The 14205-nt window shown below is 37.1% G+C and overlaps 1 protein-coding gene across 1 annotated transcript in view; it reads right to left on the reverse strand.

The window, feature by feature from the left end:
- The window catches only part of NELL1 (neural EGFL like 1), a gene marked incomplete at both ends in the record, with an annotated part of 286983 nt that overhangs the window by 130479 nt on the left and 142299 nt on the right, over positions 1 to 14205 (reverse strand). Inside the window, one exon of the mRNA XM_084287507.1 lies at positions 10197 to 10322. Within this exon, the coding sequence (XP_084143633.1) occupies positions 10197 to 10322 (126 nt within the window). The remainder of the gene's footprint in view (positions 1 to 10196; positions 10323 to 14205) is intronic.

Raw genomic sequence — 14205 nt, forward strand, 5'->3', positions numbered from 1 at the left:
GATGCAGTTCAGGACTGGATAGATACCAAGGAATCCATCTGAAAGCAAGGCTCCAAAAACTCAGTGGATTCCTTCGTCCCTTTGCGGACTGCATATATGCATAAATGTGTACATTCTTAATTTACTGCTTGAAGAGGAATTTGCTATGCCAGATATTCCACATACCAATGAAAACATCTGTGCTATTTTAGAAGAAGAAAAAAAAAAAAAAAAAGACAAACCAAAAACTAGCAAAAAGGACAAACATTATTCGATAGTTCAGCATTATGAATGTTTATATACGATATTTTTTTCAGAATAGGACCTTCCATTATGAGAAGCACAAAGGAGTCTAAATCAAATCCCTACAATCCTGAAGATGTTTTGCAGCTTGGAAACTTTTCTTCACTATAAATAAATAAGAAAAAGTATTTTACTCTTACAGATCATTAAGCTCTTATTCTGTTTCACCCTTATACTTTGCTTCAGAGCCCTTTCTGCTATCATCTGCCATGGCAGGAAAGCCTTCCCTAAAACACCTAAATGATATTTTCTAAAAATGAACTTCATTTGTTAACTGTGAAAAGAAAACAATCCAAGCACTGGCAATAAACTAATCGAATGACTAGCGAGGCTGGTTCATTCATTTGTTTAGCTCTGTCCCACTTCTCTGACAGTGAACAATGAAAGTTATTCCTGAGACAGTTACAGATCCCCAATTTGAGCAATTACTGCAAGCAATCATGTAACTGAACTGAGTATTTTCATAGTATGAGGCAAAAAGCCTGCAGTAGAAAGAATGAAAATATTAACTACAAAGTGAGACATCAAAGCATCTCTTTCCCACTCCCTCTGTGCTATTCCCAAAGGCTTCATGTCTTAAGGACCAAGAAAGTCTGCTTGCCAGTGGCAGCTCCTCCACAGTCCTTAAAATTATTTTACCAACCATTCAGAAAGGCAACGTTACCAGAACTATGGTTATTCATTCAAGTTTACAAACACAGGAATTCATTTAAGTTATTGAGGTTATAAGATGTACTAGAATTCACCTCTAAACATTACCCATACTAATTACCTATTTCAGTATTTTTGTTGATGGACAGAACAATAAAGGTGTTCCAGAAGCAGTACCAAACCACCCCAAAGGACAGACCGCATTGCACACCTACAGAGCAAGAGAAACTCTGCCCCATCCACTGCTCCCCCATAAACACATTTCTGCTGAATTTTTATTATTACTATTTTATTTAATTATTACTATTTTATTTATATGTGTTATCTGCGAATCCACAGAACTAGCAAAGCAAGAGTTGGATAATTCACAACACATGCCTAAACAGGGCTTACACAACCCCAGCCACTTCAAACAAAGAACACAGCCATCATTGAACCAGGGTCCTAAGGTCTTTTCAGTATCTAAGATTGCTCAGAAGGCAATTCTTTGATCACTTGTATACAGTAATTGATACTCAAAAATCAATGGTTGTTAATAAAATATTAACTTTTCCCAATCAATATCCACACATCTATAAAATATTCAGCACAGGTACAAAAATGATACCATGCTGAAGCAAGAAATGTTAATGAAATATTTCTGAGTGTAAAATATACACTTAGAATAAAAAGGAAAAAAAAAAAAAAAAAACACGGAAGAACCTTTGTCATACATATTTCTCACTGCCAAAAAAAAAATTATCAGACATAAGCACCATGTGCTTCATGGAAAATTCTGTTAAACTTAACAAACTTCTCATAATTCCTTTGTTTCAGAAATAAAGGCCTTATTCTGCAAATATTAAATCCAAGCAGCAAATACATGATACAATTGCAGGTCTGCTACATGCTGCACATTTCATGAATATGCCAGTTGTTCCTTGGCAGCCTAGTCTCATCTACCATGGCACACTACCTTTCAGGAGGAAACCACCAAGTCATACATGTGTCAAATCCAAGTTAATAGACTGCAAGTCCCCGGTCCTTCTAGGACTCTAGCAATGGCATCCCTGATCATTTCCATCATTTCTTAAACCTTTCTTAAGTCAAAGTGGTAGGAATTTGGCACTCCCACACTCCACCAAGGAAGGGCTCCGCTTCCTCAGTGTGGGATTTCTCTGGAAGAGATGTATATGTAAGTGCCATACACTATACAGATTTTGGTCACACCAGACCACAGATGCCAGACACAACATATAGGTAAGCATACTGGAAGACCACCTGAGCCTTTTTTTCTGTAAGATTTCCTGACGGTAGCATGTTAGTCATTACTACTGCAAACAGACCAGCTATATAACCCATTCATGTAGCACAATATGAAACACCATACGCAATCTCTGTCCAGCCATTAGTCATCCACGTAAAATTTCATCTTCATCTACTTAAGCAATCTGTTTAAGCAGAAAAAAAAAAAAAAAAAAAAAAAAAAAAAAAAAGGATATAGCAATTAAAATAGAAAAAAAAAATCTTCTAAACTTCTTTAATACACCAGAAGGATGCCATGGAGAGAGGGGGGTAGGGGCAGAGCAGATCTTTCCAAGGGGAAAACATGAAGTTAGGATCAAAACTTGGAATACTTGGCCATATTGCACTTGGCCATTGCACTGCTTGGCCATAAACCTAAAAATAGGTTATTTTAGGTTAAAGACGGGAAGAGTAAAGCACATTCATGAAAAGAGGTTTTAAATATTAACAAGGACTGCAAATAGAAAGGTCAAAGCATTCTCCATGTTCAATGAGAATATGACAAAAGGTGATGGGCTTAAATTGTGTCAAGGGAGATTTAAGTTAGCCATTAAGCAAGCCTTTCCAAATGGCTAAGTACAGCGGAGAGAGAAAAATGTTAAGGAATTCCCTGTTTTGTTTTGTTTTTTGTTTGTTTGATTGTTTTTCTCTCCTCTAAGAACGGGTGAGACCAAGGATATTTTAGGTACCACAGATCCTGCCTTGAGGCAGGGTGGTGAACCGGATGTCCTTTCCATGATTCGTTTATTTCCGTAATTTGATAAGGGAGAGCAACTGAATGGTTTCTAGAAACAGGATACGGTGTTGGGGAACGTATTCTTGTTTGAACAGATGAGATGACAAGCCCCGGCTGTTAGAGGTCCAAAAAGATCAGAATTTGATTGAATAACATCTTTCCCAAAATCAAGTGACACTCCTGAAGGCATCAACATCTACTGTGGAAGTGGATGACTAAAACATGAGAGCTTTTTGCTTTCGGCCGTTGACACTGTTCCAGCATCCTCTGCATGTTTTCAAGACAGCACGTTCCTGCTAACACGTTGGTGTGGTGGCTCTACATTCCAGCTCTCACCTCATGAACCGTTTGTAGTAATTGCTAGGTTTAGGATAGAGATCAAGAACTCATAGACCACAGAAATTGATTTAGTCCTGTTGAATCAAGAATAAATCCTTCATAAAGGAGCTCAGGACAAATGCTGACTGGGTGACATAGAAAAAATTACCCTTACTTGTTCTTTAGATAGGCAGCTTCATTTATGAGTCTTGAATGAGTATTAAATCAAAATCATGATTTTTAAGCCACTGAGCATGCACATGCAATTTGAAATACTAAATTATAGCATATGCACCAGCACCAAAGGCTGCACCTAAGAAATCATGTAAAAATGCTAATTATCCCTAAGTCCAGAAATACAACTATCAGCATGACTTGTGGTCAGCTGTTTAATTAATTTTACTATTAATAAAGTTAGAGAAAATCAATGTGTCAGAAGGACTTGAAAGGATTACCAACTATTCTGGACAAATTAGCAACACATCCATGCCTCAAGCACAAGAAAGCACAAAGATGTTTAATTAAACTATTTACCAGTGAGGAATTTAAATCACTATAAATATTACATTTTGAATGCATTTTTTCCCAGATTGAAAGCACTTAGAAGCAAATAATATGCAGTTCCCCATGGCATTTTTTAAAGGAAGGAATGTAAAAAATGTTGCAGTTAAATCTATTAAATGAAGGTGAAGTCAGGAACAACAGAACGTAACACAGCATTTAAAAACTAGAGGACAGGTGAATAATTCAATTCCTAAGTAACAAAAGATGTTACAGAACTTCACAGAAAGAAGAAGATTTACAATATGAAGGTCACGTGGTTACTCAAGGCCTATGCACATTGTGCTTCGACTAATCGCTATTGTTTCCTGTGAAAATACTGATCCTTGTTGGTATGTCTGTTTTTCCCACAGCTCATTTTTCAGATCCCATTTACTAGAATCTTCAAAGCTTCCCGTGTCACATTTGTGTCACCATGAATTTGGGTTAGATGCTCCACTTCTCCTTACCTCAACTACCCCTTTTCCAAAACAGCAATTAAATACTTATCAGCCGTCCAGGGATGCATTGAAAAGCTACCTTATCCATGTTAATACAGCATTTTCTGACAGTACAAAAGAATTATCCCGTTTAGTATTATTATCAATAGAGCTTCCCTGTGGCAAGAGCACACTAGTTATCTCTCTATGGGACTTATCTAAAGCCAAAATGAAAGCAACTGAAAGCTTTCCATTGAGTTAATGGGTTCTGAGTCAAGACCTGTGCGAGTATCAGTCATCTGACACTGATTCACTCTGCTTTTGTTTTGCTGGATTGACTCAGTGCTCTTCTAGTCATCTGTTGACTTGTCCTGCAGAGCAAAGAAATGCTCTCTGATGCAGGCAATACCCACCAGTACATAGATTACCTGCAGCTGAATTTGGCCTCTTTGGGACTTGAAACAACTGCTACTGCATTTCAAGGCACATGAAACTAAGCATTTTCCTTCACAGTTCTGGGAACAGAGATGCTATTGACTGCAGTTCAAACAAAAGAGTACTGCTTAACGCTGAGAGCTAATTCCTGTCCTGACTTTTAGCACTTGACACATAAAGACCTCAGGAAAGAAGAGACTGGCATCAGAGTGTTTTGTGCCTGCTGAGTTAATACAATCACAGAAACATCCGTTCAGGGTTACTTAAAACCAATTTCCAAATGCATTTGGAGATGTCCAAGTATTGCCCTGATGATAGCTGCAGCAAGACAACAAGCACGCAAATCAAGCTCACAGGACAATGAGCTGTCCTCAGCATGTAGAGGACAGAGTGGACTCCAAAACAAGGAATGCTTCAGAGCAGTACAAATTAATACATTAGCATCAGACAAAATCAGGAGGGTCCAGATCTTATTGAGGTCCTTACCCCCAGCAGTATCCACTGTGCTGAACATCTGCTACCTAGTCTGTAAATGGTGATACGTGACTATGACCTAAACTCAATTCATATTTTTCGTAATGTTTCATTTCAAATTATGTCATGCTAGGTTAGATATCCACCACTGATATACTTTAGAAGAGCAACATCTGAAGAGGATGTTGCAACATCACTTCCCCTGAACGTGCCTGAAAGCAATCCCACTACAGATCTATCTTGACTGCCTAATGACCCAAATTTCATGTTTTCAGCTAGCAGACATGTCTATTCTGTCCATCATCTGAATAGTGGTAACATTTATTTACTGATCTTTGAACATGCTAGACCCCACTCAATACTTGGAAAGTCCAAATGTCACAACAAAATATTAACGTTTCTTTCTTGAATGCTAATTTAGTTCACCAAAAAGGAGGAGGTAGAAAAGAGGGTCAGTAGATTAGATTGCAGTAATAGCACTTTCTTTCCAAAAGTGACTATATTATCAATTGGCCGCCTAAAAGCTTCTATTCAGGTCTTCTTCAAACACACACCATGGTTCTGGATGAGAGGCCAGGAGCCTGCCCTTTGAGATTGCCACTTTGCCACTGTGATGCTTGCTGCATTATTAGTATTATTATGGGGTCAAATACACCATCTTGAACCTGACAGGTAAACTCCAGCAACAAAAATCTCAAGGCATCAATTTCAGTGATAGCAAACAATTTGAACAATTTTTGCTCTAACAATTGCAGGAAATTTCCGCAGTTGAGTTGCTTTTCTTGGATGGGGGAGTGGAAGAAGAAAGAGCAGGAGAAGGGAGCTGCTGGTTTTTTTCCCCTTGAAATTTAGATTTTGCAGAACTCCACATCTGTCTATGCTTTAGGCACAATCCTTCAAATATGCTACATTGGAAAGATTGCTATGTATGCAGTATGTTCACAGCCAACATACTGCACAAAGGCTTGTTCTGAAAGGGCATTGTATTCAAAACTGAATGCTCCTCCAGAAAGTACCAAAAGGGGCTTATGAGATGATCCTTCCAAACCATTAGGTTTTCCTACTTTCTTTTGCCTATCCATACTGTAAACCAAAATAACATATAAACTACAGATTAACAAATATTTAAATTCTAAGTTGTTTTTTTTTTTTTTTAATCTAAACAATATATTTCTATATAACATCAATTTTTCCATAGGATGAAAATGCAAAGTAAATTATTTTCAAAATACTTGCTGTTTCCATGGTAAATAAAGGCTTGTCTTTTCCAAGTAATGTTTTAGTGACTCTTGCTTAGAGAAGCCAAAGGTAAGAGAAGTTCTGTCAATGTTATCACAAAATGAGGACTGAGAAAGGGTTAAATTGGAATTAGATGATCCTTGAGACCCCTTCCAACCCAGGCCACTCTGTGGTTCTCTATTAAAGGCCAGGTATTTTTATCATCCTCACAGAAAATGCCAGTAATATGCATAAACTGATGAGACCCATCTACACCATTTCTTCTTCATGTCACCACAATATATCTAGTTCATATGGATAACTTAAAGCCTATTATGATAAAACAGCATTTGCTCACTTGATTCAATGGCAGTGAGGCATAAAAACAATATATTGTTTCTAGCTGAAGAAGAACAGACCTCCACACACACTTGCAAAATCATACCAGAGAACAGCTGCAGCTCACTGGAAATAAAGAGTAAGGGATTTTTAATATGAAATTTATAATGTTTTCAAAAAGCATTTGAAGCAAACACCCATAATGCTATGTTAGAAAAAAGCAATCCAAGAGAACTTATTTTTCAACAAGCAAGAATAAAAAAAAAACTGTGCAAGTCAATAAAATGTTTTAAATCGGTAGATTCCAGTAAACGAGAATATCCAGAGCAGCAAATCTTGCTGCCATTTTCAGAATGGGTGAGACTGTGATTTACCTGAGAACAGATAAACAACCTGTCAGTGTCATGTGAAGAGAGCAAAAGAAGCTTCCTGTTCAAAGATAACTTCTCTTAATAAAACAGTCTTTCACTGAACAACTTAATTAACAACATTCACAACTCCAAGCTCCAGGAATAGGAAAGCACAAAACCATAAATAAATCTTTCTTTCTTTAATCTACTTTTCTTGGTCCGAGCTATTGCTAGGCAGATTAACCTATCACAAAATAGCATGGGGTAAACCTCGGCACACCAGGCCTTTTGCTTATGCAATACATAAAATTGATTATACACAAATATATCCACTACTCATTTTAAATCGTATTTCAGATTTTAATATAATTTTAGACTTCATTCAGAATATTATTTTTGTTACTACTTTGTCTGTGTGACTGCTTTTGCTAAGGACTCAGCATAGCTTCCAATACAGTAGCTTTTTTACAGATAACATCAGGAAGTTACTGTCCCAACAGTTCTTACGATCAGAACCAAGAAACATTATTCAACAAATGTTTGGAAGAAGAAGAAAAAAAAAGTTTAATCAACAGCGAAACAGTACAAATGTGTTTAATTTGAAAAAGGACACAGGAAACAGAGTATTTAAAATTCAGCAATATGCAAATTAAACATCTCATTTTGCTCAGTGCAAGTTGACCTAGCGTTTCAATTTTCACTTCATTTCTTTTTGAAAAGATAAAAACCCCAATATCAAATTGAAATACGCTGTTCAGTTCAAAAGAAGTGTTTCTCACTCAAGCCTTCCACAAATCACTGCTTCTCAACTTCTGAAAGCCACCAGAGCAAAGGGGCCAGCAGGCATAGGGCTGGCTAGAAATACAGAATTCTCAAAAGCCCACACCTTAAGTCGAGGACTCTTTGTACCTCGATGAATTAGAGTCAGTCTTCCCAAAGAATGATACCTCTTACTCTTGAAATATCTCTGCTTTTGAGTCAATATAGCGTAAAACGCATGCAAAGCAGTACACATGCCTTAAACATTTACATTTGAAACTTGTTAACCTTAATCTTGAGCCCATTACAGCCTGATCCCACATAAACAATATTCAACTGCAATCTGAATGTTAATTCACTCAGCTTTCAGATTTGTCCCCAAATGCATAGTTCAATAAAAAGATAATTTCTCATTTCTTTTGAATAAAAAATTAAAAATGGAGTAATAGCTAGAATCCAGTTTGCTCGTGTCTGCTACACAATGGTGCCAGCATGAGAGGAAACTAGTTAAGTATTTGCTACCTGCTTTTTTCTTCTATTGCACTCTTATTTGAAATACATTTGTTCTTGTAACATACTATTATTCATGGATATAACAGACAATGAACCAAGATTCTAAGTTATATTACATACTCGCTGTACTTTGTAACTGTGATGTCAAAAGAAGTCATTTTAGTAAGATTATAAAAACTGCAAGAAATATTTATCTCACTCTTTCCATTATTTCTTTCTTATACAAGTCCTTTTTTTTTTTTTTTTTGTGGTTGCATGCATGCACATTAAAAGAATGTTCACCAATTACTTTAAAGCAACTCATCTCACTAATGCACAGGTTTGCTGTAAATCACAAATAACCTGCTTTCTAAAAGATTTGCATGCTTAATGACACTGCCTTGCCAGAAGGAAAGGAACGTTAGAAAATTAGTAGCGCATATATGAAAAGCAAGTGGCAATTATCAAAAACACTTTCCCCATCACTGAAGGCTGCTCCCTCACACAGCAGTCACACACAACAAAGTTTAAGTTCTGAAACTCTTCTGACATGTAAAAGATCAAGAAAAACTCCAAAGACAGAACGTATACAGAAATAATGACTCTCTGGGCCAACTAAAAATCAGTTTCCTGGCAACTATTTAGTATCAGCCTCCCTCGAGAGGTGAGCAGAACCTCCTGAAGTTTTTATGAACTACACCATCATGGCTCCAAGACATACTGTCATCATGAAAGTCAACATTTACTATGACCTTCCCTAAGGACAAGAAGAGCATTACAACGTAATTATTCTGGGCTGGAAATCGTTCTCATATTGAATACTCCTGTGCCATCCTTCCACTTGAGAGAATAGCTCACCTAACACAATTCTAAACCTGGTATTGTGTCAAGCTTGCTTATTTCCATTTCAATAAATTTGTCTGATATTTTCCTTCCTTGCCAGACAGGTGCACCATGAAAATAATGCTGAGATCAGCCTTTCTGGAAGATTGTGACTGACAGATGTTATACAGTTAAGTATAGTTGACCAAGGCATTTCAATAACTTCTCACATTTTCACTAAAGATTGCCAGGGAAGGTTTCTTAAAAACCTGTAGATGGAAATGAGACCTATCTGCCTTTCCCTAAGAATTTTTAGAGCTCATTTTGCTTACAAGTATTAAAAAAAAAAAAAAAAAAAAAAGTATCATTGGATTAGTTATCTAATGCTAGCATACCACTTCTCTTTTCTAAATAATGTGTAGCAGGCCTGGAGACATTAATTCTCAGCATTAAGAGCAACAATTTTCACACCACGTAATGATACATTTTTACTTTTGCTTTTATATATTTATCTCAGCTTTGTCTACAAAAAATTTCCTCTTAGCTAATTTCTGATGTTTCAATCTATTGACCAGTTTATATGTAATAAAACATCATTTCTTCTCACTATGCATGAGCCCTTTTCATGTCCTTGCTATAATAAAGCAGGTCCAATGGTTTGGGTGAGTTATTCTCCCATGAAGAGGCAGGACTGAAACTTTGGAGTAAAGGTGATGGGCACATCAGTGCTAGGAACCTGACATGATCTGATCTCCAGCTGCCCACCTCATATGGAATCCAGAGGTAGGACATGAAGGGACAATGTTCTGGTCGACAACAGCACTCAGGTGCAGGTATCACAAAGCTTCCTGAGCCACCCTCCAGTTAATCCCAAGGGGCACACACAGAAGAAATGTACCTCATACCATTTTTATCTATCACACTTGTGTCAATTACACCAGCCGTGGATCAACAAGAACATTGCTTCTGGTATGGCCCGGGGAATTATTAGGAAGTGAGGAATACACAAAGCACACGGAGTATGATAACACTATTGCTATATACATAAGAGCTCACCTGTACATGAGAAATCATCTACTCGGACATATCCCTTGACACAGTCACAACGATAGGATCCGGGCAAATTAACACACACAGTGTTGGCATGACAGTAATGCATCTTGGCAGCACACTCATCAATATCTGCAGGGAAGAAGAACCAAGGAAAGTCACAGTCAGGCTCAGTTAAATAAATAATATGACATAACATTAGAGTAAGAGAAGATAAATTTCATTTACAACTCCAAACATGATCTGGTTGAACTCCAGCATTAAAGAACAAAGAACGAAGCAAATTTAGTGGAAAATTATTTCTTAAAGTATAGTCAAAAGTCCTGCAACACAGTAATGAAGGGGTTCCTTCCCTTGCTCTTAATAAAAAATTTAAAAATATTGTTTCTTAAATTAAAACTCTGGAAAAAGTAACATGAACATTTTTATATATAAATTAAAAATAAAAATGATGCAGTTTTCAAACGCATAAATCAGTATCAGAAATAAGCAACACTGAAAATCCTAACTCTGACTCATACGTAGCCAAAATTATTAAGGCGTGGGAACTCTGCACAACATAATACTGGTTGTAGTGCTGAACAGATATGGCATGACAACAAGGCACATTCAAATGAAGAGCTGATCAGTGAGTATTCCAGCTGTCTGTGAAACAAACTTCTGCTCCAGGAACAGAACAGCACTATTACTGAACAGCACTCTGCACTGCTTCCACGTCCCACACAGGCAGAAGATCAAGCCAGATGCCTAAGACCATTTTTAGCTTTCCTTACATTATCCCAATACAATACAATAAATAAATAAATAAGGATGACTTAGGAATGGCAGTAATTTCGCCTCATATCTGTTTGCTTGAGCAATCTCTCCTGCTATTGCAAACCCAAAATTCAAAATTATTGTTTTCACAATGGAGAATAAGCCTATCATTTACTACCCTGTCTAAATATCCCAAAGTGATACTGTAAACTGTAAAATATTCTCCCTTCCTTCCCCACAAAACCAGATATTATACTGAAGAATTCTCTTTTTTTTTTTTTTTTTTTTTTTTCCTCAGCAAGATAGATTTTCTGCTTAGTAGCACAGATTTTACATAAAGTAATTCATGGCTTTCAAAAGATTAATTCTAGTATTACACATGTTCACACAAAAGAAAAAAGAATCAGGCTCATTTTTCCCATATCTCCTTCTCCTTGTTATTGATTGCTCACACTCAAGAAAGCTAGTAACTAATAACAGAGCTGGAGAACTTCCTTAGTTGGTGAGGTTCAGATGAGCTGGTCACCCCACAGTGTGGTATCCTAACACACCCCTCTGCAAAGCCGCATGCAGACACCAAGCTACAGGCTCCCCTAGCCTTCACCACACAGTGCTGATTGGGGTTAGTACAACGTCATCAGCATTTAATCTCTGAAGAGGGGCCTTAATTGTCCAAATATTGAGTTAGTTCAATTGCTTAGTTGCTTAAATGCAGGTAACCTATTTAACTTCTCTGAACAGCAGTAGCTGCAGTTGAAATACACCCAGGTTTTTCCAGCCTTGAAAGCAAAACCCATGCCAGCTCTGCTTATGCTTTCTATATACCACAGACGTCTGTCCAGTAGAAACCATGAACTAAATCACTTCGCACTGGCCACCAAACAGCTGTCAGTTGGGAGTGATTTCCAACTGCTACCAACTTGGGCTGAATTAGAAATGATGGCCTGGAGGCAAGACTTTGTATACCACTGCAAACACCTTGAACTACCTCGCTCCTGCATTTCTGTTGTTTCTGTTGCTGTGACACTTGATGAAATGAATTTTAAAAAGTCAGAGGCATCAATATACAGAAGATAAAAGCCAAGAAAAATCCTCCCACACGTCTTGTTATCACACCACCGAGTGCCATAGCCACTTGGGAAACACTCAGGTGTTGATGTGTGTTCACACTGTTCTGCTTGCAGACTCTTTTTAATAGGCTTTTGGAATATAGCTTTGAGGAGTTTTATTCTTGCATATCTAATAATTTTCTGGCATTAAAGGGAGAGGAACGAAAAGATGTCTGAGAATAAATCTATAATATCTAAATAGCAATGAATTCTTTTGAAAATTAACGTGATGTGCTTCTACCTTCTATCCCCAGCTTCCTCCCCAAATTCACCGGACAATAATCCTCCTCTTTCTTCCCCCAAAGAGAAGCGAGAGGATTAAAACTCTCAAAGGTGGAGGAATTGAACTGTAACACCAAATATGAGAATTCCCAGGTATAAAAGAAAATCCACAACCGATATGAATTTCTCAAAAGGAGAATAAGAACTTGAATTGATGGCTTAACTATAAATAGAGGAACTGAGAACAACCAACACTGGGTTACAGCAGAAGTCCTTGAGTCCAAGAAGAACTGGGCCTAACAAAAGAAGCAGAAGGAAGAAAAGACCCCTCTCTTCAAACTTTGCTCATTTAACTCTTTTCACAGTGTTTCTCTGTGCATTTTCCACATATCCTTTCAGTATTTCACATTTTCTTTTACCTTTGCAGTATTAACCTTCTACTAACACACGTGTTTCCTTTATGGAGAATAATACTGAGAGGTCAAAACCAGCAGTAGTACTTTGTTGTTAAAGCCTGAAGGGCAATGCTAAAGTCGTTATTTTAGGCCACGATTTTACAAATTCTTGTAAAAGGTTAGGTATTCATCACAAAAAGCTTTGGGTTTTTACTTAATATTGTTAGAGTAAAATCTATAAAGCACACAGTGGTATATACCAGCTCAGTTGTAATGGAACTCAAATTGTGATTCATGAGTATAGATTGCGTGTCACATTTGAAATATTAGAGCTCATCTTCTAGTGGTCTTTTGAGGTGATAAAAATACATGATTAATGTTTCTCTCCAGATTGGTGAAGTAGTTTGTTTTTCTTTTAAAAAGGTATACTTATGGTCTTTAAAATGAGACTTGACACAGCATAATGATCATTCACATATCAACAGCTTCCATCTACATAAGCTGCTTCTTTGCAACAACAAAGGCATTTGGGCTTCAGCTTTTCCATAAGGACTGTTACATTACAGAGTAGGTTGGTTCAGTGAGTGCTGTTCTACTGGCTTCAAGGGTTTCCTTAACAGTTACCAAAATAGTGTTTATTACCTACACCGAGCTCTCTCTGCTGCAGTACTCACCTACCCTACAGCTAATCAGGAATCACCATTACTCCTTACAGTTCTAAATAGTGTTCATGAACTTAAAAGGAAACATACGCATGTTATGTTCTATCATCAGTGTCAGCACACCCAGCAATGCTCTGAGTGCACTCTGAGTACAAAGCACAAGAACCTTACCTCAGTGGAGCTACCTGCTTAGCACCTGATATAATTTTTTTTGCTTCACCAGAAGCAGTTGTCATCTCATACCAACCAAAACAAGACAGAAATACAATACAAGTTGTGTTATGCCTTGACACACGATGGTACTGCCTCTGTCTGACATACAAATCACAATTTGGGGCAAAAAAAAATGGCTGTTCAAAGGAAAATGAATTTTATTTCTATAAGAAATATAACTAAACCAAAGTAAACACTTCTGATTAAACTATTTGGCTTATTAAACTGCAAAATGAAATAAAAAAGACATTTGGTGCATGTACACTCTGCACAGAGGAAGGAAAGAAAAGAATAAGTTAAAATTTTGCTGCATCACGGAGATAATAAACAGGAAAAATGAACACTTCGGATGTAAAGGTAATTTCTGAGCATTTAAAAATAAATAAATAAAATAAAAACAAGAAAAGAAAAAGCTTTCACACAGGGAAAATGACCAAGCCTGCCAACCCACAGCCAGTGAAAGAGTTTCTCGTCTACACACATACTTCATAAACTTTACAAACCACTTGACCCTCTTCATGTCCCACTTGGAATCCTATTGCCAAATATTTAAACATAGATTACAAATAGAAACCAAATCACAACTAGAGGTTCTTGTCTCCATTTGTCCCCTCCAATAAAAGTCACATCAAGCCCAATTAATCTCTGCTGTAAATAG

Source organism: Netta rufina (genome assembly GCF_964035555.1).
Source record: "Netta rufina genome assembly, chromosome: 5".
Classification (NCBI taxonomy): domain Eukaryota; kingdom Metazoa; phylum Chordata; class Aves; order Anseriformes; family Anatidae; genus Netta; species Netta rufina.